Source organism: Oxyura jamaicensis (genome assembly GCF_011077185.1).
Source record: "Oxyura jamaicensis isolate SHBP4307 breed ruddy duck chromosome 5 unlocalized genomic scaffold, BPBGC_Ojam_1.0 oxy5_random_OJ106425, whole genome shotgun sequence".
NCBI classification, from domain to species: domain Eukaryota; kingdom Metazoa; phylum Chordata; class Aves; order Anseriformes; family Anatidae; genus Oxyura; species Oxyura jamaicensis.
The window spans coordinates 30,029-57,940 of record NW_023303951.1 but is presented as its reverse complement, the minus strand read 5'-3'; the positions used below and the strand labels follow the sequence as shown (position 1 = coordinate 57,940).

The following is a 27,912-nucleotide window of genomic DNA, read 5'->3' as shown; positions in this document are numbered from 1 at the left end:
GCCTGTTTTCTCTTTGGAGATGAGCAGCAAGACCCTCAAAGAGGGCAGTTTAAGTGCACTTTACGAATGTTACCGCTGCCTGATCTAACGGGCCACCTATATTCAGATCCCCTTGAAAGGAAAAGCCACTTTATAAGTTGTTTTCTAAGTCGTAACTTACTGTTTTTCTCTCCGGCTTCCCTGTTAAATGTCTTCTCTCTTCCTAACACAGGCAAAAGGAAAAAGGTGCTTTTTGTCACGTTTAAAAGGTGCTGAATACATTTTTAACTTGCTGTATGATCATTTAAAACAGTGGTTGCTCTGCAGTGCTTTTAAAGCAACGCAGAGTCATTACACATGCAAGACACCCTTGCTTCTTGAAAAGAAAAATCAGTCCTCCTCCTTTATAGGAGGAACAGTGTTCCTCTGTGTACACATTTATACAGAATGGTCATGGAGAGGGGCAGCTGTAAGGCAAACAAATGACACCTGCTATAGGACTAAAACCGTTCAAAATAACTTTATAAATTCTGTCACATTTCTGCTTTGTACATCAGTTCAACCTTGTCCCTCGAGCTTGTTACTGAAAATTCACGTTTGCTTTTTGTTTCATTTTTCCTGAAAGGCAGACACAAAACCAGCCATCAGTGCATTATTTACAGAAGTGCAACATAATATCTCCCACCCCCAAAATTAAACTTTTCACGAACAAGGTATTTCCAACAGGATGTAAATAGACACCACGGGTTGAGCAGTGTTTCTGAAGTCAATTTATAAAGGTTAGCTTGTTTCTGCAATCCCCAAATGACAGAGCGAGTAAAGCTTCGCTCATCATCGAGCAGGCTAAAAATACCACATTTCAAGTATTAAATTAAAAGTTTCTAAAGACAATCCATATTTTGATAAATAAACAAGGGAAACAGTATATAGCTCTCAATATACTGTATATGAAAAGTGGTGTCCAGTTTCAAACTTTTAACAAGACAGGTGCACGGGCCAAAAACGTGATCAAAATAACCCTGAAAACGGTAGCAATCCGGGAGTCCCAAACATTAATCTCTTCTGTGTTTCCCCTGGAATTACTCTGCTGGTCTGAGGCATCTGATTGTTATTGAGTTCTATATCTGTAGGTAATCAAAAAAAAAAACAAACACCAACAAACCCAAGCTCATTCCCATATGGAAACAATTCAAAAGTAGGTTCAGCAGATAAATCCTATTATAATCTTGCTTCTCTGCATTTTGTTTTTGATGAGATGTTACTGCAGATCTGCTATTTCTTCTGGAATAATGTTCTCAGTTCATAAAGTTCAATTCAAGTCATTCTGGCCGCAGCCTGCTCTCAGTTTTCCACTTCACGTGCATCTTCACCATCAGACTTCTTGTGTTTCCTCATATGTTTGTATTTTTCCACATAGGCCTTCACCAGATTAGCTACCTTCATAGGGTTGATCTCTCCGCTTTTGCTGTGGCAGATCTACAAGAGATTAGAGAAGGCATTCAGTCGCTTAATGGTATTACAGCAGCTCAGGCAGCCAAGTAGTGATCAAGAAACCCTGAACTTCCCAGGAGAACTGATTCCTGCATAGGCTCCTGGAGTCTCAGACCAGGACACAAAGCAGAAGACTCAACAAGAATGACTGTTTTCCGCCAACACTGGGGTAGGTCTAACCCTCCGCGTTTATTTGTAAAACCTGAAATGCATCTTGGACTAAATGCACTCGGGCAAGTTATATCAAACCCTTCTGCGCTGTGGTAACTGCTATCCATGTCCTGTCCTAAAGAGTTCAGCCTCTGTTGCGTTGCAATAATGAAGCTTTCAGCTCTGATATATCGAAGAGTCAGAACAACCTGGCCTGACGGCTTACACACCTCTGCGGAAATCATTAGCCAATCACTACACCCACACAAACCATATTAAAGAACACCACAGTAGTTATGCTCGATCTAAGACCAGTTAAGAACTCCCTCCAAAAAAACAGGAGATACCCTGTAACCCTAGCTGGCCTTCTTCTGCACAAGTAATATTTAGCCTCAAGAGCTGGACACTGTTGTACTCCCACACCTCTCCATTGCTCAGGAAGCACAGCGCTCACTGGTAATATTTCACTTCATGAATTCCAGAGGCAGCTCGAGTGCTTCCCTACTGAGCACTAACTGAATATATCTCTGAAAGTAAAATTATTCATTTTTATCACGGGCTTTTCTGTGGTTTCTAATTAACATACCAAACTGCACTGCAATTGTCCAGCAAATCCTATGCAATGCATAGTAAATGAGTGTTTATTTCCCATTTTTCTGATGGTTTTGAGGAAGTGATGTTCAGATTGAAAGAATTTGGCAGTTTTGAGGGCCCATTCCGAGATATGTAGGGTCTGTTCACTTTCTCCCAAAGTACTAAAAACTTAATCATTGTTCACAGGGACTTCAGCTGCAGCTGGTTTTGCTCAGGTGTTCTACAAACCGAATTTGCTTTTCATGTTGGTCATGCAGAAGATGTAAAATTGCAGACATTATCTCAGGAATTGTTGTTTATGATGGAATTTCCTAGTGATAGCAGGAAGGCAGAGCGGGGAGAAAATAACAGTTCTCCAGGGTATCATTTAACTGCCTCAATTACAAGAGCATTAATTGCTTTCACATGACAACATGCATTTGTTTGTTGATAAGGTTTTTTTTTTTTTTTTTTTTTTTTTTTTTTTTTACCCACAATCTAGTCAGCACTAAGATTTGAGACAAAAGTCAGCGTCAGCCAAATTGCAAAGCCCTCTTCTAAAGTTCAGGGACATCACAGGTGTCCAAGGAATTTATACACAAAATATTTTCTACCTTTAGGAGTAACAGCTTGACAATTCAAGTTGAAATTCTTCATGAAAGAGAATTAACAACTCCCTCAGAGGCACGTGCCATGTAACACTTCAGCTCAGGCAGCTTAAACTTCAATGTTCTGTGTCGCTGACTACATCTTACAAAAGGGACACCCTTGAGCGCTCTCAGTGGCACTGCTCAGTCCTGCTTGGAACAACTTCACCACAAGACTGTAGAGTCCAGGTCGGAGTCCAAAAATCTGCTATTTCAGTAACACCACGTAACTAGCAAAGCTTGCAAGTGCAATCCAAAGTACTGCCACTATTTTATTACCTGCACGGCTCCTCCCCTTCACAGTCACCTTACCTTTTGCACAGCTTTTCGAAGAATGTTCTTATACTCCTCCTTTGTAATCTCCCTCTTCTGGTAAAAAGGTTTAATGGCAAGTTTCACTTCTTCCACAGCCCTTTCCTGCATGTGAAGCTTCTTCATGTACTGCACAGCAAAGAGAAGTTCATTACCTTGTCTTCGCCTGAGAATACTTTCAGAACCTATTCTTCTTAGAAATGCTCAGACAATGAAAATACTCATTTCACCTTTCAACAAACCAAGAGCTAGCCTCAAAGCAATCTCCTTCACTGTACGTTGCAGTCTTGAAACAAACCATGATTCATTCAGTGAGAAAACCTTGTTCTGTTCAACACTATTCTGTCTTAGAGTACATGTTTTAAACAAGCAAACACAACATCTTGATTTGCATCTCCTCCTTCCCTTCCCACAGCTCTGGAGTAAACATACGTCCATCAAAGAGGCTATCAGAACCTAAAAGCAGCAGGTCAGAGGCATAAATATAAAGCTCTGCGTAGCTCTGAAGGTGCTCTGACATAAGAACATACTCTATCAAGACAAATTCATAGAAACTGCTGCTGAAATGGAGGTTCAGTTGAAAACATCTCCTCACCAATTTGTTTTTAACTTTATGGTAGAAAATAGAATAACTGGCTAAATAACTGTTCTTATGTTAACATGCACTGTGAGTTTACAGCAGATGGTCTGTACGGCAGATCCAAAACTCCGCAGCAAGGGACTAGCACTGCTAAATCTCCAATGTTTTTTTCAGTGCTGATTAACAGCAGGACGCAGTCCTACCTCTCCATAGGACTGTCACAAGAACTGATGCTCATTTCAAAGCTGAACAAGAGAGGAGAGCACCGGGCGTTTGGACATTCTGGTTTCTGAAAGCAACTTTCAAACATTCACGCAAGAAAGTTTCAGAACTGTAAGGATAAATTAGCTGCTTTAACCCCTCTCAGAGAGAGGACAGAGAAAGTTATAAGACCTAGCGTTTATAAAAGTCATTAAAAACTTTAAAATTTCAAATAAGCAGCTCATTAACGTATTGTTTCTAATTTCTAAAGAATGGGTAATGCCTTAATTAACAGAACCGTGGCCTGCATGTGCAATTCCAGTTAGGCATTTGCTCCTTGAGAGCATTTACTCACTTCCTCGTTCTTAGTTTTATCCACTGGAGGTTTCGGTACTTTGATCTTTTCTTCTGCGTTTCCAACAGAAGCAGCTTGAATTCCTGGTTCAGAGGCAGTGGCCAGGCTGCCCGGCTCTGGAGTCAGGCTCTGTCCCGCCACGCAGCCAAGCGCTGGCAGGCTGCCCTGCATGATGAACTGAACCGTGGGCTGGCTGACGGGAGCGTAGGGGGGGGGAGGCTCGAGGGCAGAGGTGGCGTCAAAGGTAGATTTTGACAGAACACCTGTGAAACAGAGACCGTTTTGTAAATGCATGTCCTCGAAAGAGAGAGCATCAGATCCGTATTTTCAGAGCAATTTTTACCCACTGAAACAGGTGAGTCATTAGCAGGGTAAATCAGGGAGGCTGCAGTCCACCCCTCATCTAGGTCTGTGTGCGCCAACTAGCAGGAGCCCCACACAGCATTTCACTGGGGGGCAGCACAGAGGCAAGGACTGATGGCACAGACCAATGCCACCAGGCCATTTTATTTATTTTTTATTTTTTACAGCCTGATTGCTATCAGCGAGATGCTCAGAGCTTCTCAAGCAACACAGTTGTTCATCAAGGAAGTGCTGAAAATGGAAGCTGCACACACGGTGCAGAATGAAAGGGAGATGTGCTTCTTCAGCTGTAAGAATCACTCGAAAGATTAAATGATTAGAGGATTGCTGAGGCGTATGGGCTTTATGAAATGCACTACACGCAGAGGAAGGAGAGCTCTGCCATGAGGGGAGGGTGTTGTACAACGAGGGCACAGATGAGGTGGGATGCCTTCCATGACACTGGGCTGTCAGAATAGGAACCAACCTGAGAGGAATCTAGATCAGGAAACATAGGCTCGGGAATCATATAATTGGTTGGAGGAGGCTCATTTAACTGCACCTGATTTAACGTTTGGTTCAAGTCCTCTGCCTTCCAGGCCCCTTCTTTTGCTCGCTGAAGTTTGTAAAACGGCATCCCTAGGTTCCCAAAGAGAAGGAAAAAAAAATGAGAACAAAATAAACCTTGTGGGTCAAAGATTCAAAGCAGTTATACATAAAAAAACAACAGTGAAGATGGTTCTAACAACAAGGCTGGCTATTAAAGGACTTTGTTTAGCAATCATCAACATTTTAAAGCTGATAAGAGAGGGCTTATCATCCACTTGTGCAATTGTTTTTTTAGTGGGTTTCTGTGAGAGGAACCAACGAGAACCACACAACTGTCCATACACATAGCACAGGGCTCCCAAGTTGCGCTGTTCCAAGCAGCTTTGGCTTAGCAGAGCTCACAGGAGCAAGCTGTATGAATAATCTTAAATTCTGAAGGATAAATCATTCTAGTTAAATGCAGGAAGCATGGCACACAGACTGTCAGTTCAGAGATCAGGTTGCAGTATGTGCTCCACAGCCAAACAAGTTGCCACTGGCTAGCCGAGCTGCTGAAGTGACAGCACCGATTCATTAACGTGATTCACCTCGTGTTTTTGGCAGGTGCAAAACGCTGGCTTTCAGGATTGGGAACCACAGCATCACCCCAGCTCAGATGACAGAGCTATTACACTTACTTAAGCTGGGCACCTAAACCCTAAGCCTTACGCAGCCTGCTCCAACTGCTGCTTGTTTTCCCAAAGAGACTTACGTGGAGCTTTTCCAGCAGACAACGCACCGCTCTCTTCCTCTTGAAGATTCCAGGTCACTCTTTTCACCGGTGCTTTAGATTTCAGTGCGGGGCCCTGAGGTACCACCTCCAGTTCAGGTTTAGTGAAATCACTGGTTTTCTCTGCTGACACAAGGCACTCATCTTTAACCTCTCTCACACAATCTGTTATTTTGCTTTTGGATGAGCTTTGAATTGGCTCAGCCTCAGGTTGAGCTTGGACGATAACCTCTTTCTTTGGAGGTGGCTCCATCAGAGGCGGACACAACGCCGTATTTTCTATTTTAACTGTAATCTCCAGGTTCGTATTGCTACAGCTACCAAGTAATGCTGGATCACTGGTAGTCATTAATTCAGTTTCAGCCAAAGAATCCATGTTGCCAATTGGAACACAGCTGTTTGTGATCTCTGGCACAAGGAATGCAGCTTCACTTGCCACTTCCTCACAAATAGGCTCTACCTTTATAGTTTCTTGGGCCTCTCTCTGTTGAACAGAGGTCTCAGCCTGTACTTCCTCAAGTTTGATGTTGGGTTGGATGGTTATGGAAAACTGCTCTAGTACTAGCTCTTCCTTCGGCTCCTGTTTGAAGGAATGGGATTGCTCTGGACACCTGGGTACATCTTCAGCTGGAGGCTTTTGATCTTTTTCTGGCTGGGGAGGAACCGAGGTCTCTTTAGACCTGTGTTTTCTTTCTTTGGAACGTGATCTCGATCGTGGTCTTTTTTCTTTTGATTTGCTGCTTTTGTGCTCCCGAGATCGAGATGCAGACCGAGACCGGGACCTCCACTTTCTCCTCTCTCGAGACCTGGATCTTGATCTCTTTCTCTCTCTGGACCTCAAGCTACTATCTTTTTCATACCTTTCATAGCTTTTGTCTCTCCTGTGTTTCCGCCTCTTAGTCCTTTCAGTGCTATTCGAGCGGGAACGATCCCTCCGTCTAGATCTTGACCGAGACCGCCTTTTTTTCTTCCTGTTTTCGTAAAACTCAGAAGTACTTCCAGGACTACCTGAACGTGACCTCGATTTCCTTCTCTCCCTAGACCAAGAAGATTTTGCCTTTTTGTCCTTAGTTTTATCCTTCATTTTCTTTTTTTTTGATCGCTCATGACTGCTGGAACGGTCAGTAGAAGACCTCCTGCTCTTGGGTTTCGAGGTATGTGTTTTGCTGTGCTCTTCTCCACCTGACCAAGACGTAGATCTGGAACTTCGGTCCCTCGAGCGTGCTCTGCCCCTAGACCCTGATCGGGATCTCTTACGCTCTTTGACAAGTGCCTTTTTCCTCTTCATCTTCTTCCTGCTCCGGGAGCTGGAGTTCGAACAGGATCTGGAACGTGATCGCCTATCTGTTTGTTCCGTCTTTGGGACTTTTTGCTGCCCATCATTCTTTGAGGGACTTTCTGGTTCTGGTTCTAGTTTCACGCTAATATTAGGTCTGATTAATTCTTCAGCATTAAAGAACACATTGGGGCCCTCTCTACCTTCTTCCTTTAAAGGCTCTGCATTAGAGATTTGCTTAACAACAGATGAAGTGCAAGGACTGCTTAGAAAGTCTTCCTCATCCATATTGTCTCGTTCCTCTGTATCAGAAATCTGTTCTACAATCCTGCTTTCCGCCGGCATGTCTTCATGAGACTCTGTATTACTAGATGGTACATCAGATTCAGCCCCAGACCCAAATATGTTTTCTACTGTGTAAGGAGTGAATCGACGAACAGTTTGAAATGTTTGAACTTTCGGATTTTCAATGGAAATAGTCCTGGTAATATTAGTTAGTGGGATCCCTGAGCCAAGCCTTTCAGGACTACTGCTTGCCGAACTCGAGTCTGACCCTGTTGGCTCAAAGGGATCATATATTTCACTTTTGACTTGCTTCTTCTTAACTGAGAAAAGGGGTGAAGGAGTCTCTTTCTGTTGCACTTTGTCATCCACAGGGCGGAAGGTGTTACAAAATCCTGGGTTAGACAGTCTGCTGGAAGGCCCTGCATTTCCAGGAATATTAATTTTAAAACTCTCAAAAGAGCTCGGGCCTTTGTTTCGTGAAGTGCCCAGAAGCGATGAACTGCTATACACACCTGCATTGGTAGAAAAAGATACCCCGCTTGTACGTGTTTGCTGCTGAGATTCCTTGGCATTTGACTTCTGACTTTCCACCCGGCTGCCCTTTCCCGGCTGATTAGTGCTCTCTTTGCCAGTCAGCTGGGTTATACAGGAGCTGGGGATGTCGCAGCTTTGGCTTCCTGTGGGTTCTGGCTCCACCTGCTTGCTGCTGGTTTCCTTTTTAATCTTTGGTATCCTGGGAAGCTCAAAGATGTCAATTCTCTTGAGAGGTGGTTTTAATGGTTGCCTCACAGTTACAGCTTTAGAACCAGAATTCAAGTTACAGCTCGGGGGCTTTGAAGATGAATTAGTGGGGGCAAAGGTTTTAGAGTTTCCATTAAATCTGGGCATTTCATCTGACTTGGAGCCGTGCCCACTCAGGCTAGCTATACTGTGAGTCTGAACAGACCTGGGCATCATTGAAAATTCCGATTTTACAGTTGACTTTTCCGATGTAGCCTGTGCAGGGTTTGCTGCAGGCTCAACCCTGCTCAGGGAGGGTGAAGGTGATGAAAACAAACTTGATGAGGTGGGTCTAGTGCGAGTATTCAGCCCCAAGGAAACTGAAGGTCCAGCAATGGAGCTGCTTGCCATGGTCCCTGAGTGCACTGTACTCAGCTGGGGTTTACGTCCTGAATCATCATCCACTCTTGAGTCTTTTGTTGATTTTCTGTGAAGTGGAGCTACGGCACACAAACAAACAATTAAGCTTTTCAAGATGTATTTATCATTTTTCCCCCCAACACGAAAAGAAGCACAGAGGTAATTATTTTAAGTTCCATTTTGGTTTGTAGACATACCACACAGTAATAAGGCAGTCCAACAGTTCTTTCGATCAGATGCACAAGGGTTGCTGTCAGACTATGGCACCTCTGAGGTAAATGCCAATATTTAGGAAATACTGTTCTATGGGTCTCACTAGGTTTGCGTTTATTATCCTATAGTTGCCGACTGATAAAAATGACTAACATAGGATGCTATACGTTATATACTACTATATAGTATATAGGTTATACGCTACAGAGCACATACTTTTGAAATAAGACCAGGGCGGATGTGGATAAAGCAGACTAATTACAAAATCAAGTGCCAAAACCTTACCTGCCTTCTTTGCTGTCAGAGAACCATCTCTGTTGATGACCACATCAGAACTACTCATCATGAGTAAGCTCTGTCCAGACAGGATACTTCCCAACAGATCAGGCACGGGGGCAGCTTCTGCTTCTTGATCAGGACTCAAGGCAGGTACACTGCTTCTGCATGTTTCAGAGGGGTTACATTTCCTTTACTCTTACAGCACTTGTTCTATACACACACATTACATTAAAAAGAAACCAAAACCAAGGGCATAAACAAACAGAGGTCAGCCAGGGAAATTCACTGATAGTTTTGGCTTCACTAGAATAATTCTGCTCCCATCTCTCTCTGACAAAGAGGTTGAGGTATTTACTTCTCCCAGGAATACCACCAGATTGGTATTATTATGCACTTCATGAGACCTTTGGTAAGCAAATGCTTTTCATCTTATTTAAGAATGACGCTCACTTTGTAACGTATCAGGACAGAGCACTGTTCAGTGCTACAGAGATACTTCCATCCCAGCTGTCTCTTCTCCCCACCAAAACGGGATCACAGGCATGTTAGTCAGACCTACACTACTATCTAAAAAACCTGATGCAATTTAAAGAAGTGTTTAGCATCAGTTGTTGGAATACACATCGGTGCCTACGAGTAGGGTAGGTAGGCTGAAAAACAGCAGTATTCCTACATATGGGATAATGCAAACACTCCCCTTTATGCATTACACAATCTTAAGAAAAGAGTTTTAACTGCATCTTCTCTGGGTTTAAAGCACGGTTTTACTGGATTCACATTTTATGAACCATTTTGGGGGGATTAAAAAAGTTTGCGTGCTTTTGGTGGTTTCTTGTTTTTCTTTGCTTGTATGTCTAGTGGAATTCTGGGTTTTATGTTTGTCTTAAAAAAAAGGGGGGGGTTCAAATGGAACCAATAGACTCGGCTTTTCTAGGGAGCTATACTTCATTTCCGTACAACAAAGCAAGGTTTCCGAACAACGTACACCAAAAATCTGTAGCATACAACAGAAAGAGAATATGGGAGGGCTAAAAGCAGTGGCTACTTAAGCCAGATGAGGAAACTCACTGTGGTTCAGGCAAATCAAACCTTTAGAAAAGCTGAATTTCAGCTGAATAGTTCTACCTTTTGAACAACATGCTGCTAGAGCTACTTCAGAGGACATGCAAAGCTTCCTGGAAGCCTTCCTTCAGGATGGAGATAATAGATTTCCATGGTAACTTGGGATATTTCTGTACTTTTCCTATCTGAATCCCAAGAAACAAACATTTGCCTTAAGTCAGATGCATTAGAAGACAGCCATGTAAATCTCTTACACCCTTCAACAGCCTAAGATGAACTCTCTGCATTTCTGCTAGTCTTCAGCTCCCTCAGCCTTGCAGTTTTCCATGACTTGGTTGTTACCTGCTCCAGGCATTTTCCTCATCCCCGTTCTTCTCACCACGCCCCTCTCCCTGTGCCCTACCTCTCTGCACTGCATCCTGTGCCCCCAGTCCTGAAACCCCACTGGGGCTGGTAGTGGCAGGCGCACACACGCGCATGCATGCAAGCACACACAAAATAAATTACCTGTCAGACAGCAAAGCAGAGCAATTGTTCAATTATAGATTCAAACAAACAGTTTCTTCCAATTTTCTGAGCTCCAACAGATGACAGAGGACTAAAGTGATGTGGCTACACCCCTCATTCCCTCCTTTGGATGTGCAGCTAGCTTCCCCTGCCTTCCCAGATATGGGAGCAGGTCGTTTTGTTTGTTTGTTTTTTAAAGTTATTGAGACTAAGAATTGTTTTGTAACCCCATTAGTATGTTTGAAATCCCAACTTGAAAGACTTACAAAATATGTCTGGTAAGAAAAAAGTTAAATGAGAATGATCACCTGTCCTTAGAGTCATTACACAATTAAAAAAATAAAAATAGCACTTGATGGGTTTTTACCTGGGAAGTCCTACAGAAACAGGTCTAGCTACAGGACGGTGAGACCTCAAAGCTGACTGGGAGAGAACTCTCCTTTTGGCACTCACTGGTGAATCAGGATTTGCTGGAACTTCTTCATTGCTGTGGGTAAAACATACACACACAAACTCTGAAATTACTGCCAAATGGATGAAGAAGATAATATTATAACATGTATGGTTAGAGATACATAAAAAAGATCTGTGCCATAAATTTATTTTCTCTTGACTAATAAGTAGAATTGTAGAACAGCAGTTACTGCGTACTGTTACACAGTAGAATTCTACATTTGAATCTTGTGAGAGATTTTTTAATATTAAATGGGTAGTTTCCTTCTAAGAGACTGTCATAAAATGTCTGCTCAGTAGAAAATTAAATTTCACCAGCAATAACTTAAGATACCCCCTCACCAAATTTCAGAGCTTAAGAGCGATAAAAACGATGGCACAGGGAGATTCCTCCTGAATTTAAAGCACCTGGAGAAGGGGAGATGGGGAAACAAGAAACATCAAGAATTCCACAGGTCCACTGAATTCTACACGAAGTCACTGTTTATCACATAACATAAGTGATAGCTATCTTTACTTAAAGTAAACAATTATTAGGATCTGACTCCTTCATTCTCTAGCCTTTAAATAGCCTCATAGATCTTATTAAAGATTTTCATGCAGCTTATTTCAGCAAACCTCTTTAAAGAAGGCTGATTCTTTAAGAGCTCAGCAACTCAGCCAAGGAGGGAAGGAAGAACAAGTACATCATTACATTATTGTGAACTGTGTATCCAAAGTCATTTTCAGGTGTGAGATTTACACTCTTCGCAGAAAGTCACAAGCTCCTTTCCAAAATATAACCCAGTCCTTGAATTTTTCCCGTATTATAACATCCCATGTTTCACAAACTAATGAAGATAGGAATATATCCATGCACACGTGCCAACAACCCAGCGCTAATGAAATTAACTTTGGATTATGGTCAAGGACCTGGGATCTTACCTCTCATAAGGATCCAACTCATATGGATCTCCAAACACGGACAGAGAAGCTGCACCAATGTCTGCCCTCATCAGACCAAGTGAGGGCTCCGTTGGTTTGTACATGGAAGGAAGCGAGGCCCCGCGCATGGGTTTACTAAGACCGAGAGTTCGTGCAATACGGGAGCGAGTAGTAACCTCATTTTTTACCTGCACAGATACAGAGATGGGTTACTTGTATGCTAGAGGCAGGTACAAAGTCTTCACTTAGAAGTGCAGTGATCAGGTTACTACTGTCAGCAGCAGAAGCGGTACGCATTTATTTTCTGTGTTTGCTTTAAAGCATTTATGGAACTTACCACAGCCTGTATGGCACTTCGTACAGAGACTGCATATATTAACTTAAATGATCAGACAAGTGAAATTTCTACAAATCTATAAGACAGTCATTCAAAATTGTCCTTTCCTTATTAGAGGCTGGGAGCCCAGCTGTCTGTAGAATGTAACCTCTAGTTGAGGTGGCTGAGGACAGAAGTCAAGCTGGTATAGAGTATTCAGTGTAGTTCATATGAGACTGCTACCCACAACTGAAAGGGATTTTGTGAGCCCTTACATCTACTTAACTTGGTTTGCAACAACACAGATGCAAATTTCCATAGCCCGTTAAAAGAAGTGGGTGGTGACAATTTCAGCTGAGCTTACATCAGTACCAAGTAAACACGAGAGCTTAATGGTAAGAGCATAACACAAAGCCTGCAGGACATGCTTTAGTGTGATCCCTGCAGTTCAGGTAACAGGATTTGCTAGCAAATCCAGCAAGCCTGCTTGGAAGTTGCATTTTGCTTCTAGGCACATACACTTTTCTGCAGTACACCGCACACATCCTGCACATACTTCCACCAGAAAAAAAAAATCCACCTTCTATCATTACAAGACAGTATTTTTCCATTGAATATCATGATATAATCCTTTAATAGATAAAATAGCAGAAAATTGGCAGATTCTGATACTGGCAGAGACTCACATGCGATCTTGCTCTTATCTTTTTCCCTCTTCTCTTCTTCATTAAACGCTTGCGTCTCTTCAGCTGCGTCCCTGACGTCTTCTTCCCAACAGAAGATTTTGTCTGAGTTCTTTTTTTGCCTGCTACCTTCTTCCTCCTACCTGATGGGACAGGAGACAACCAAGTACCTAGCTAAATGCTGGTGCTATGTTGTACCCTGTACTCCCCTGTTCGTACCCCCATGGCACACAAAGCAGCTGAAAGTGATCTACCGTGTGCTGCAGCAGTATAAAACAGTGCAGCAGAAAAAAGTGAAGACATTAGGATTTATTTAAAAGCAATCTTTACAATGAAAAGACATAATGGGGAGGGATTACACAGATCTATACATGTACATACACATGTAGCATACTTCTGTAGCTGCACAGGTGCAGCAGCACACAGCTCCTCTAAAGTATTTTGTATGATTCAGGCTTATTTTCCTAAAGCTTTTATTCTTGCACAGGCTTCTGATGCCCTTACCTGTTTTCCTTTTCTGTCTAGCAGGAGCCCGCGGTGTCAGAGGACGCTGGTAAATGGCTGTGTTCAGGCCCGCTACAACTGCCTCAATTGTTTCATCCAGAAGAGAGGACATGAGGTACCTCGGCACGTGCTGGGGGGGATTAGAAGTTACATGATACAGGTATCTAAATGTCAGCATCAAGTTTGGTATAAAAGCATTTTGAAGAGAAAGTGAATTGAGCTCCAAAAGAGAAACACTTATGGCAGCCCAAGCTTCCAGTAAAGCCGTTATGTCACTGTTCTAACCTATTGGCTGTTGGATTAAGGAGAACCTGGCCTGGCCCTTCAGGCTCCCTCACCATTACAAGCCACGGCTAGCTTAATGCCGACATTGTAAAAGGAGTACTCCCACTCGGCAGAACTTTCACAAGTCCACTGAACTGACCTCCGGCCCATCGCACAAGGCATGATCAGCAAGAAGACCAAAAAGCCAACACAGTACGGATACCCCACCAAGGTTCACATTCCTCTCCCTCTCCACAAAAGGGTTGACCCCATTTCAAATATGTTTAACATATTTAAGTGTATGGATTCTGAGGCACTGGTTCCTTCCTTTGGTTGAAAAGAGGTGTCAAGCAGGTTTCTCTCAAAAGCTATGTTAAGTGTGTCATGCCAACTATATTCCTAAAATGTCTCTAACCCCCCTTCCTTCCTTCAGTGACAAGACAGACATTACAAAAACCTAAGGCACCGATTTCAGCCTGCATTAACAGCTATAATAAAGATCATTTCGGTTTCACTAAAAATTTCTCTCCTCCAATTATAATGATTTTGATGACAGATTCAACATGTATACTCCAGAGAGTTAATTAACAGTCTACTGTTCTTCCCAACCAGTAGGAAAGTAAGATGACAGAAAACCTGCACATTTTCTTGCCCAGATTTTGGCATTTGTTTTGCATCCCTCAAGCCAGTCTTCAGGAAAGTTATTTTTCTGCCTGAACTTACAGAATATAGAAGTGTTGCTCACGAATTTGAGGCACTTCACAATCCTAAGTGCATTTTCTTTTTCTTTCTCACCTGACCATTACAACTGGATTATAAGGGAAAGCTTAAGCCACCAGACCTCTCACAACTAACTCTGTCTTTTGCCAGTCTGTACTTCACACTCCAAAAAGAGCCTCTGCACCTAACCCAGCCTGAAAGAAATCCACAGCTAACTGACCGACTTGAAGAAACATTTTACTTTTATCCACTCTTTTTTCCTTTTTTTTTCTTCATAATTTCCTATCTTTGGAAAAAAAAAAAGACATTACAGTCAAAACAAAAATAGCATGTTATTGTCCGATGACAGAAAGCTTATACAGAATTATGGAGCAATTCAGGCTGGACAGGACCAAGGGGTTCCCTAAGGAGGTCTGACCTTTCTGTTCATGGCTAGGATGACACTGAATTCAAACGAGGTTTCTCAGGGCTTACTCAAGCTCAGGGCACTAATGAAGAACCAATTAACATATCACTAGTCCCACAGAGGTTATTTACAGACTCTACTAAGTCACAATATGTTCCTGTGCAAACTAAGGCTACTTATATTTACGCAAGTGAAGGGTAGGTACTTTGGCTAAAGCCAAAGGGGAGGCCAGTCAGGAGATCCCCAGTTTGAAAGTGCTCACTTTGCAGCACAGTAATTGTTACCTAAAGGATCCCAATTACTTCAGACAGCGTCACCTCACCTGTCGCTATTTGTTCAGTAAGCAGTTCCATGAGTAAAGGATTTCAAGTACCTCAGGGATTTGGGATAGTCTCTTGCATAGATTCTGGGGAACCTATTAACGAGGTTGAATTCACACCACCACATCAGCAAGGATGCTAGGATTTGGGTTTGCACTGTTTAATAGGAGGCTAACTGACAAAAAAAATACAATTTAATATTTTTTTTTTCCCTCCGGTTTGACTGAAGGTGGCCAACAGGTCCAACTGCTACTGGGAAGGGGGCAGGAGGACAAACAAGCAAATCCACAAAGGTCAAATAAACAGGCACACTAAAAATAGGAATTGTGCACGAATTATGAACTAACATCTGCTGGGAATAAGAATATAATTTTGCTCACAACTGAAGTAATAAAAATGCAGATTAAGAGAAGAAGTTACTACAGCTTTCAAAATAGACAGAATCTTGCTCGTGTGCTGCAAAGTCACCTGTGTTAGGTCTCAATAAAAACCCCAAACTCTACAACTACTGACCATTTTGCTATGGATGGTCAGCACTCAGACAGGCAAGCTACTTGAGGGGTGGGATGCATTGCAGCTCTCCCACAAGGTTCTTCCAGAAGCTCATTAGCAAAGAATTCCAAATACCTGAATTTGTTGTGCAGTTGTTATCCGGTTTCTGTTCACTGTTGCCCTAACTCGCTCACTCTGCCGAGTCCTGGCTATAGCTCGGGTTCGGACGTGAGGACGTAGCCTGCTAGTGGTAGGAATGACATCAGCCACGAGGGCAGCAACCTCTTCTTCACTCACGTGATCTGTATCTTGAAAGAAAAGATGTCCAGGTCAATTCTCTTCCTACAGGTGAAAGCATTCGAGAATTTTGAACAATAACAAAAAAAAAAAATCTACATTCCCCTTCTTAAGCCAAATGGCCTCCAAACATGGACACAATTCTCTCAAAAAGAAATTAATACAGACACCACCAACACTACTGCAGGCTGCGACACAGAAACAAGGTTTTCAAGGTAAAACAAGACACTGACACCTTGGCAATCTGAGGTTAGGATGCTAATAAATTCTTTGCAGTGTAAATACAACACAATTGCACTAAGGTCCTGGGCTAGCTTCAGGAAGGTTGAAGAACATTTAGAAGAAACTTTTTTTTTTTTTTTAATTAAAATTTGGATTTGCAGTTACAAAAACCCCTTATCAGTCAACAGGTTCAAGAGAAGAATGCCCAACAATTATTCTAAAGCAGATCAAACCAGGGGTTAAACACCTCTTCAAAACAAGACATGCTTCACAGCATTTCAGTCAGGAGAAACTTGTTTACTTTTATTGCACACCACCGAACCCTCACCTGCAGCAGCACTGATACCCATGGGAGCACAGGCTGGACAGAACCATTCATCTACAGGGACTTCACTCAGAGGTGGGTTAAGGCATTCCATATGATACCTTGAGAAAGAAAAAGAAATAAACAAAAATCAAACAAAGTGCTCCTTACCAAGGGAAAAGAGCATTTTACATCTAACCACACAAGAGATAAAACCCTAAGTGCAGATGCATTTTCATAAGCCTGAAACTGCAGTCTGTGCATCTTCTTTTACCCTTCTTCAGAGAAAGGATGCTACCTGATAGTTGTATTCTGGTCTTTGTTTCTAGTATGCATTCTTAAATCATTTTAGGCCCAAATAACACCCTGAAAAGCGACCGGTTTAACCCTCATGGTGTGGTACATGCTTGCCATTTGAACACAACAAGTGTTCAAACACAAGTGGCCAGAGCCAAGACTAGTGGTGGCAAAGAAAAAAGAAAGGAGCTGGTGAAGCACTGACAGGATAGACAATCTGGAAACGACATCAATTTCCTGAGAACCAACGCGGCATCACCATAACTGAGAGTTAGGCACATTTCCCTTTGCATGACTGGGCACCGGTCAGCTGCAATGCCTTATTATGTTGAACAAACGCATTTCATCTCCCCCACAGCTCTTGGTTAAGAAAACAACTCGTGATAAGGACTTCTGCACAAGAGGATGAACTAGGTTGCAGAGCACTGTGCAGCTGGCTGCCTTCATACACCTGCTTGCAGTCTGGAGACCACCACCACTGACTCTAAAACACCATCTTACTGAGGGCTCTGCTCATCCTCATCAAATCTCAAAGGGAAAGGAGAGAATGATGCTCCCTTAGACATTCTGAAGTGTTTTCTACCCAAAGAGAAGCTATCATGGAAAGCCTTTTAACTTTACCCAACTCTGGCTCCATAATTCGCTCTATTCCACTTTCAGCCATTAAATTAAAACACACACAAAGCAACACACATTAGTAGCCCAAAATTTCTAAAGCAATTCACCTTCAAGTTACACTGCTAAAAAGAATTCAAACAGACTTCCCAATAAATGAGATACCTCCCATCAAAACCGAGTATGCAGAACAAGTTCCCCAGCCAAGGAATGGTGGGACACAAAAAAAAACTGCAGAGAGAATACAACTGTTAATTCACCTCCCACCCATTGCTCCAATTTCAGATTTTGTCTTTCAAACCTGTTCTATGAAGTTGTGATTAACTCAATTTGCGACTAGATTGCAAAACCTGCTATTATGTTTAGGCTAAAATGTATTAACTATGAAAGCAGAATGGAATATCGCATCCCTATTGCATGGAAGAGCACAACTGAGCAGATGAGATTTTACGCTCTTTCAGAAACACAAGAAGAAGTTGAAAAATAATGTTTGCAAAAAAATGCTAATTTAGAGTAGCAAAGTATTTTCCTTAACTGGGAAAGGAGAGCTCTTTCTCCAATTGCCAGCTGCCAGGTATGAGGTAATTTCCCTAAAGTGGTATTCTGACAAGTAATATTGTTCAGGCTGAAGTCATAACACAGGTCCTTATAGCAAGAGCTTTGTTAAGCACGTTTTAGACTATCCTTTGGCTTTCTGAAGTCGCATTTGAAAACCCTGGACACTGGAAAACCTATTGCACCAGCGATTTAAGAGCTCCCCAGATACTGAAAGAACCCAATCACGTACAAAAACCTCGTAACAAAACACAGTGCCAGACCTCATGTAAGGGTAAGGTGATATTTGCTTTACAAACAACTCAGAAGTAAATTGATTTTATTCACACTCATTCTCTCAGTCTCATTTACATGCACTTGTGTGCCCACCCCCTCACAAGCACAAACGCTCCGTGCACCCAAGCGCTCTGGCCAGGATTATTTCTGTGCACAACAGCAGACAAAAGACATCAGCAGTCAAGTCCTCTACACTTCTCTTGGGCTCTTTGTGACTGGCAGTGATGAACTGGTTTCAGACTTATTTTCTGGACCTTTAGGGAATGAACGGATGCTTTGGGGGATCTTCTGCCTTACTATTTTGTCTCAGTCCTCACAAATCATAAGAAAAATTAGATCTATGGAACTCAGGAATTTTGGCCACAAAGCTAGCCCTGGTTTTCATTTTGATACCCATCTTCAGGCCAATTTTTTAAAGTGACAGAAAAATCAGGACTTCATAGTGTTTCTGAAGCCAGTACTACCTTCCATATTCATGGAAAGACAGGATGACTCCTTTGGCTGTAAGCCTGATGGAAAAAAACTGATAAAATTTTCAATCCAGTGTCAGGTCAGAGAGAACGTGAAGGAATAGAACTAGGGCTTGAAGCAAGTTATTCCACGTTTTCCTAGGTATGATCTCAGCCACGGACAGCTAGTAGAGACTGCGAGTTCTTTCTTCAGGAAGTGCTTCCAGAGGTGCTATCTCCAGAAGCCAAGCATTTCTAAACAACTTATTTTAGGAAAATTATATGAAAATCAAAAACTGTATCAAACTTGAGTAAAAATCTATGGAATTATTTAGAGAACATACTGAGAGAAAGGAAAGTCTGTGAGTCCAAATAAGACTTATGAAACTTCAGAAAGACCTAAGAGTTCAGATAAGACTTATGAAATGTGTTTTTTTCCCCAAGCATTTTAAACTGCACGTGTTGCTCAGTGTTTTGATGACATGCTTAACAATATTTGGTTTTCCTGATTGTGTCTTCTGTTCAGAAGGTGAATCAATGCATATGGATGCTACAGAACACAAGTACAAAACTAAGCTTACCAGTTATCTTGTAAGCTTGATAAAAGCCATTTTTAAGAGATTATTTAACCAGTTTGTGCAAACAGACATCTCATTTTGTTCAATAGGGGTCTTCTGCCACCACATTGACAATGCTGCAAGACTGATTCAAACAGTGTAGCAAGTTAAAGCTCTAGCAGGAGACTACAGGCCCAAAGTCACATAAGCTCCTTGGTGCCTCTACTGAGCAACTGAAAAATTCTTTTATTTTTCCAGGAGGAAGACAAAAGATGTCAGACACAGAACTAAGCGAGACTAAAATATCATCTAATAGATGTGGCTATACAGAAAATACCTCAAAATTTCATGGAACTGTAAATCTCAAGCTCTTGCACGCAACATTAAAGCCCAGTCAACTGGGACAAGTCACGTGCCTCTTCAAGGAGGCATAAAGACTGCAAATGTCAATCACAGAGGTGCTGTACCCCTTTCACATTTTCCTTACCCTGCATCACAGCCATCGCACAGCAGCAGGCGATCCTCACGGTCACTTCTGCCACACACCTCGCAGAAGGTTGGATCATCCTCTCCGTCGTTACCCTGAGTTTTTGTGTTCTCAACAGGAATCTGGATAAGAAAGGGATTCACGCTGCATGCAGAATATGCCACTTTTAAAATCCATTGTCACATGAGCAATAACTGTGGCAAAACCTAAACATAGGTGAACCAAGTGGCCACCACATACCTGAACCTTCATTTAAATTCATTCAACGCATCTCAGACGTGATCAAATACTTCATGAGATCTATTAAACTTGTCTGTTGTCAGATACTGGCAACCACAGAAAACTATCTTTTAAGAAGCAGTGGAACCAAAAGTTCCTGAGTAAGATCAAAAGTAGTCAAACAAATAAAAAAATCCCAAAACACAACTGAAGAGAGCAAGCTTAGCTTAATCCCCCTTGATTAACATTTATTTTAATCTCAGTAATTTGTGCTTCTGTTAAAATGCAAACAATAATAAACCATCAGTTTACGAAAACAGACCAAACTCAGAGATGCCCTCTAAAACCCAGTACATTTCAGATACTGATTTAACAAGGGCAATGACAGCTCTTCCATATTCTTTTGTGAGAGACCATCACCACACTCAACCTGTGCCTTTACGAGCTCAACTGCAGCCTCCTCTTCCTCCCTCTCCCCTTACAAGCCCAGCTGCTACACAACAGAGCTGGCAGCAAGACATAAGGAACAGGTCAGGTACGTTTAACCCACATTGTTCCTGTTGGTATTGTACAGTACTTGCACGACACTTGGCACTTTCCCTGTAGGAACTGGCTTATCAGTGCAGAACAGCTTAGAGGCAAACTATACAAAAAATGCAGTTGTGAAAATCCTTTCTGCCTTCTGAGCCAGCAGCACACTTCAATCCACACGCTCTAATGTAGGAAATGTGGTTAAAGATGAGGAAAATTTCTAACAGTGCCTTAAAAGGCAATCTCAAATCAGGAAAAAATTCATCCAGCTACCAACTATCAGACACACGTGCTAAAAAAGTATGCCTTTGAATAGCTATTTTGTGGCCATCTTGTTTTTTACTACAGTAGAAAGCTTACCTTTTTTAAGATTTTACCACCAAAATGCGCCCGAATGCTAATGTACTTAAAGAGGATTCGATCCACTGGACAGGAGTTTGCATTCTAGAAAGAAACAAAATATTTTTCCCCGTACAATTAATACACACCTCTTGATTCGATTTCTAAAAAGTAGAATTTAAATTATTCATGTGATCAGCATTAACGTAATAAGCATTTTAAAAGCTATTGGTATTGACATCTTACGCATTTTGATCTGACTTACCTGTCAAACAACCTTCTGCATCAGAGAAGACATTTTTTTTTTAGAAAAGCATTTATTATATCATTGAAATCATTTAATTATTATTCAATTGCCACAAGAATATCAAAGTTCTTCCAAACATGGCCCTGAAATACTGCTCACGTTGGAGGAAATTTTATTTCTTTGGGGAAAATGAGCAACTCAAAGTCACCTGCAAATCCATCCAGTAATTCTGATTTTCATTACCACAGGCACTGTGTAATTCTCACCCTGGACTATGATTATAGGAACTAGGCAGTTAGGTGGGAGTAACTTTGACTGAAAAATACTGAATTCAGGGCAAACTGCTGATTTAGTAATCTGCGTCTTTCCTGGGTTTAAATGTTCACTGTTGCAACAGACCCTGATCCTGCAGTCACAGCACAGAAGTTAGAGATAAATATATGTCTACACGCACACAGAAAGCCAATACTGTTGGTGTCTTGACATGAAAACAAGATTTTTAAATGCCTAGAAATGCACTTGCTCACAGCACCACAGCTTTCAGAGAACAGAAAGCATCAGAATGGGTACAAGAAGCAGAACCACACTTCTCAAACATGAATCCTGGCATATAAAGCAGTCAACCAAGTCTGCGTAGAAAAGCTCAAGGAAGCAAATATAAATATTAGAGGGATCTGTTCTCATGAAATAACAGTGTGATCAGAGAGAGCAGAGCACATCAGAAGGCTGCAGGAAATAGAGTACAAGCAGCTCACCTTAGACCACTCCACGATGCAGTCCAAGCAGAAGTAATGGGAGCAGTTCTCAGGAGTCCCAACGGCCTGATCTCTAAACGTGTTGAGGCAAATGGGGCAGTTTTCGCCATCCTCATCAGAGGAAACGTTTGCTACGCTTAGGTGTGGCTCTAATTTCAGAGCATCAGTCATTCCCTCCCCAGCAGCCTCAGCTTCTTCCTCCTCCTCTTCATCGTCATCTTCGCAATCTTAAAAAGCGAGAAAGGAAAAAAAACTCTGATATGCTGCAGGGCTCCAGCAAGGGGAGCAAGCACAGGGTGATTTGTAAGGGATGTCAGCTTGTGAAGAATTCCACAGAAGCTTACTTTACAGGTCTGCAAGGGCAAAACACGGCCTCCCCAGTTTGAGGTAACAGCTTTTGCTGGTTTTTACTCCCCCCCCCCCCCCAAGTCCCCTCACTAAAAAGTGATAGATTACCCTGGCAAAATAAATAAGTAAAAGCCCAATAATGTGACTAGTCTTGCAAGAGATTAAAAGGACAGACAGCAGAAAAACAACAGGTTACCACAATGCCAAGATGTGTCAGTATACCACTGAACACAGAGCTTAAAAACAAAATTATCAGGCATCCAACTGAAAAGTTCCAATTATTAAGACACTCCAGAAAACAAGGCACAGCAATACACTTGCCTCCAGAAGAACAGGTTAAACAGTTCACAGGTAAATCACAGTTTTGAGGAGACTTGAGTGCCTTGCTACAGACTGCTCAGAGAAGCTCAATTTTGAGTAAATTTCATTTTAAACTCTCATCGCGCGTTACTGAGAGGTGTTTTCATTTTTAGTACAAAATACAGACATGTCTTAGTGTTCAGACTGGGAAGTTGTCAATTTCAAGAAGCAATGAGAAGTTATGTAGAAACATACCCACTTAAGAAATAAAAGACAAAGAAAACAGGGCCCGTGTGTTTTCTGTTGATTTTTCCTGGCAGGACATGCGATTGATCATTCTAAAAGATGGATTAATTAAGCTTTTCGGCACCTTGCATCAGCTTTTTAGAACTAGCCTGTGTTCAAATCAGTCTAACTAGTGCTTGGAAAACCATGCTCTTTCTTGCCTTCCCAACAAGCTTCAAGATGTGACAAAAAACTTTGTTTATCCATTTGAGTGATTCAGTTTCAGAAGCATATGCATTTACAGACTACGTTTTCAGTAAAATTAATAAATTCAAGTAACATCCCCACTCCTTTCCCAAAGAAGAATTAGTTGTATTCTTCCCTCCTCTCAACGTTTAAAAGCAGTCCTAATTTCTTTCCAGAACTCCCCATCACAACGTTCATTTTCAAGCAAACTGCCACAAACACACTTTTTATAAGTGAAAAAAAAAATTAATTGCTGTAAATCCAACTTTTTTTCTACTCATGCTGGGGCTCCACCACTGTCGGTCCCTCCTGCTGCCTGTTAACTACACCGTTTTAGCTAGTGGATAGCCTTCAAACATACAAATGCTATAAACACCTAGAAATTGGGGAATGTCCCCATTTATTACTGTAGGTTCTGGGCATCACCCTGACACAGCAGCATGGATTTACATTTCATGGTTACTTTCTGGAAGGAAAACTTTCATCCCACTCTTCCTTTAAGTGTTAAAACAAGTATTTCTGTTGTGCATATTAACAGCCTTACCTTCTAATTCTTCATCTTCACTTTCTTCTTTGTCCTCCTCACCTCCCTCTTCCTCAGAGTCATCTTCCTCCTCACTCCCGGTGTCATCTTCTGATTCGCAGCTGTTCCCACCGTTGCTTTCTAAGGAAGAAAGAAGAGGGGAATTTGAAACACGAGTACAACAGCAGAATTCCTGCTCAGGACGCTACGTAGAAAGCAAAACCCCAGATTTCCTCAGTGAGCTTCTCAGTAGTGTCAAAGCCAGCCGCTCAGAGCAACTCAAAGGAAGCACGCCAGCAGTTTGAGATGCAGCATTTAGAAGTAAAACAAAACATTTTTCAGGGAAAGAGAAAAATGGTCACAAATACATCTTCACTTCTTTTGGAAGGTTAAAAAAAATAAATCGGTTCTCAGACCTCCAACTAGAAACGTGGACACGCAGCGAGCCCGCGGTTACCTGTTTCACTGAGGAGTGCCAGACTCTGCCTTTTGCCCTTGCCCAGCGCGGCGTTCTTGTTTATCAGCTCATCCTGGCTGTCATCATCCATGGCAGGACATTGGGAATCCGCTCCCTGCAAGAAGCGGACGGGGGTGAGGCAACACAGCACCTAAGCGAGCGCAGAGGGTATTGCTACCGCACAGGCGCTGAGCGACACTTTGCTCTTTTTATTTTTCTTCTGGTTCGATCTACAACAACGGAGGTTGGCTTTGTGCTGCTGGAAAGCAGCTCTTACAGGAGTCGGACAAAGAAAAGCCCCGTTTAGTTATCCCAGTTTCAGGTCAGAGGTGGCCTGAAACCAGCTCCTTGTGCAACACAGCACAGGGGAAAGATTCAGCTTTGCCTTGGATGACCAAAATAAAGCATAACCAGAACTCCCCACTAACATAGGAGAAGGAAACCTGCAAACACCAAAACCATCCCGCACAGTAGCTGTAAGGAGCAGCATCGCAAGGGGCCAGAGGTCAGCCTGCCCTTTGGATGAGGGCTGACGGGATGAAAAATGCACGTTTCAAACCAAGATACTTCATCCTGCTCAACTCGAACAAAATGAGAACAAAGAGGATGCATTTTAGGTCTTTTTCGACAAAGGCCTTTTCACAGCTCTGTCATGAAATAGGAAAGCCTCAGAGCACACAACCGCAGCGAAGAGGCCACTTCATTGGGCGCATATTAATGCAATCAAATGAATTGCTGTGCATTAGCAGACTGGCAATAAAACTGACAGACACTGAGAGACGGCTCCTGATCCAAATCCATACCGAAGCCCAAACCACAGCTTTCAGCACGCGGTGCTACAAAGCGTCAGGAAAGGAGGATCGCTGCTCTGTAAACAAGCCGTGGATGAGCACAATTCACTGACACTTACAAAGCTTGCTGTCATAACTGAGCAAGGAGGAGAAACTGGATTCTTCTGCAAACGTGGCAAAGAAGTTTCGGGTGCTCTTCTCCCCCTCTCCCTGCTCTGCATTACGCAGCTTGCATATTAAAGTCATTTTTGGAACAAAACATTATGTTTTATTCAAGCTCTCGAAGCACATCCTCACTCGTTCACTCCCTTTTTAGAGCCACGTAGCACAGCTCGGTACTTAAGAGCCTCAAAAGTGCAGGCTTCGCTAAGGCGGGCTGAGTTGTAAACGCAGCCTTCACTGCTCAGGAAAAAAGGCTAAAACGATCAAGCTCCAGGACAAGCGGGTTCCTGGTCAGGATTTCTCCTAACTTCAGCGAGAATCTTGCCTAAGCAGAGGATTAAACTCCTAGCTGTTAATAGGAGCGCTGAAAAATGGTTTTCGTTGGCTGAAAACACGCAGACTCATCAAAAGCCAGTCGCTGCAACGTACCCAAACCAAGCTGGGAAGAACCACTGGTTTCCACCAGGAAGGCGCGCGTTCCAGCACTGCGCACAGATGAATTATTCAGAGCGAAGCCCGCTTACATAAGAACCTCCCAAACGGGAGCTCACAACACGAGGGAACCTTCCAAACCGGCGCTCACGAAGCAAGTGGCGAGGCTGGAGCAAGGGAACAGCACCATTTCGCGAGGGGTGACTTGCGTTTGTCCCAAACCTCATCTGGCAGGAGGTGTGAAGCCCTCTGTGATCCCCCCCACTGCATCCAAGCAGCCACAGATCTCCTGAGCCCCCAAGGAGCCGGCAAAACCAGGTGGGGTTTGCCTCAAGGTCTGGGCAGTAAAAAAAAAAAAATAAAAATCTGATTTCATTTGTGGATAGTTTGAAACAGGTAAGAAGGAGCCAGGCAAAAATGAAGGGGATTCAAGATTTTAAGCTTCAAATGGTGAAAGCAAATATCTCACCGCGTGAACACGCTTCTCAAATCCGGACAGCTGCTCGCAAGGAAAAGGGAAGCGAGGCGGGCTGTGCACTTCATATGATTGCTCGCCCTCCTATTCTTTAAGGACAACAAGCAGCACTTCCCAGTTCTTCTTTTCAGGGGAGATGTTCCAACATCTATGTCACACGTCAGGGCTGCCCAACCTGTACAAAAGAGCAGCGTTCACCCCAGTCCCTATCCTTCCTCCAGCCCGTCAGGAGCTGAGAGCAGCAGATACAAAGTAGAGCGATTCTTACTGCCATGTAAAAGAGAAAAGATGCTGGAGGAGTTTGCGTTCATCCCCTTGAGGCCAACGTCGGCTGCGTGCCTCCAACACAAGGCCAGGATGTGTTGGAGCACCACCCCATTTCCAGGGCAATAGGGAGCACTTTCCTTGAGCTGCATTAGCCATTTCTGCTTGTTTTAATGGAATGTTTCTGCCAGAAGAGGGGTTTGTCAGAGAAGCACCCCGGCTTTCTAAAACCCCCCAGACTGCCACACATGGGGATTCTGACCAGCCAGGAGCACGCTGCAGCCAGGAGGCAAGGGCTAGACACGAGGATAGTCAGAGGCAGGAGATCTGCTGGGCAAGGCGTTTGTTTCAACCCACGGGAGGGGCGCTGGGGACAGTGCCCAGGCAGAGAAGGAGCCAGCTGGGTTTCCTCACTGAATGCTGATCTAATTTCTGGGGTAATTACTGAGCAGCCTTGTTCCGGAGAGCACTTGTAACTAAATTGAAGGCTACTAAATATTCCAGCATGCACTTGCATTGCCATAGCTGCTTTGTTATTATTCTTCCCCCCCCAGCGCACCCTTTTCTTTCTCAAATTGAGAGATGTCACACACCTGGAATCAAGGCCAAGCACTTACAAACTCACCTGCTACATTAAGAGTAAGAAAAAAAAAAAAAAAAAAAAAAGCTGTAAGGGCCATTCCTGTACACAGGGTACCAGCTGTAGCTGGTACCTGCCAGCACCCTCCAAACGTGGACATCATGAGGGGCTGTGCAGGGACTGCAGGCACCTTAAGGAGAGCCCCATTGCCCCGTGCCAGCCTAATGTGCCCAGGAAGCTTTAAAGAAAAGCCCTCTAGGTCTGAATTTAGGTTAGTCTTCCCCCCGTGTATGTTACAGAAAAGATTAACTCTTAAACAGCGGTATCAAAACCGCCCATGCGATGACTTTAATCACCGTAAGCCCTCAAGAACCTACCTGAAAATTAACCCCGGGGGGGGGGGCGGGGGGGGGGGGGCGCTCCCTGCCCGAAACCCTAAGGCCCGGCACCAAACCACCCCCAGAGCCTCCCCGGGAGCTCCGAGGCGCCTTTTAACATAAACCCAACCCCAGCCACGCGTCCCCGGCGCCCCCAGGCACCACACGCCGCCACCGGGGGCTCGGAGGGGGGATAAATAAAAACGGGGGCGGGGCAGGGACACCGAGAGGCCTCAGCACCGGGGGCAGACACCGGGGCCCCGCTGACAGGGCCCGGGAACCCCCAACCAGGCCCCGGTGCCTCCGGACACGGCCCCGGTGCCCCGGTAACAAGACCCAGAGCCCAGAGCCCCCGAACCAGGCCCCGGTGCTCCCCTACGAGGCCCCGGTGCCCGCCCAGCCCCGGCCGCCGCCCCCCACACTCACGCAGGAGAAGGCCCCGGGCCCGGGCCGTGCCGCCGCCGCCGTTCCGGGAGGCACGGCCGGAAACGCTCCCGGAGCTCTTCCGGGTCGCGGCCCGCCGGTGGGACGGGGGGGGGAACGGCGGCGGGAGCGAACCACCGCGGGCGTGCGGGGGGGGGGGGGGGGGGGGGGCCCGGGGCGGGGGGGGGGGCCCCCCGGGGGGGGGGGGGGGGGGGGGAGGGGCTGTGAGGGGGAGTGGGGAAATGGTGGGGAAATCACGGGGAAGTGATGGGGAAATAACGGGGAAACAGGGAAAACCCCGCGTTAATAAAACGTGAGAGAAAGAGGAGAGTGGTGCGTTTCCCTCAGAGCCCTCCTGTTACCGCAC

At 43.7% G+C, this 27,912-nt stretch overlaps 1 protein-coding gene across 1 annotated transcript; it reads right to left on the bottom strand.

Moving 5' to 3' along the window:
- Positions 1–480: 480 nt before the first annotated feature.
- Positions 481–27,679, bottom strand: LOC118157352 (PHD and RING finger domain-containing protein 1-like). Its single transcript, XM_035311633.1, is given in 19 exon segments — positions 481–1,455; positions 3,153–3,281; positions 4,289–4,501; positions 4,504–4,551; positions 5,193–5,269; positions 5,931–8,729; positions 9,148–9,302; positions 11,078–11,197; positions 12,088–12,275; positions 13,090–13,229; positions 13,591–13,720; positions 15,928–16,100; positions 16,640–16,737; positions 19,852–19,973; positions 20,962–21,045; positions 21,943–22,169; positions 23,606–23,725; positions 24,042–24,156; positions 27,549–27,679. Coding segments are annotated over 18 exon segments (5,049 nt in total). The 5' UTR covers positions 24,133–24,156; positions 27,549–27,679; the 3' UTR covers positions 481–1,320.
- Positions 27,680–27,912: the final 233 nt, after the last annotated feature.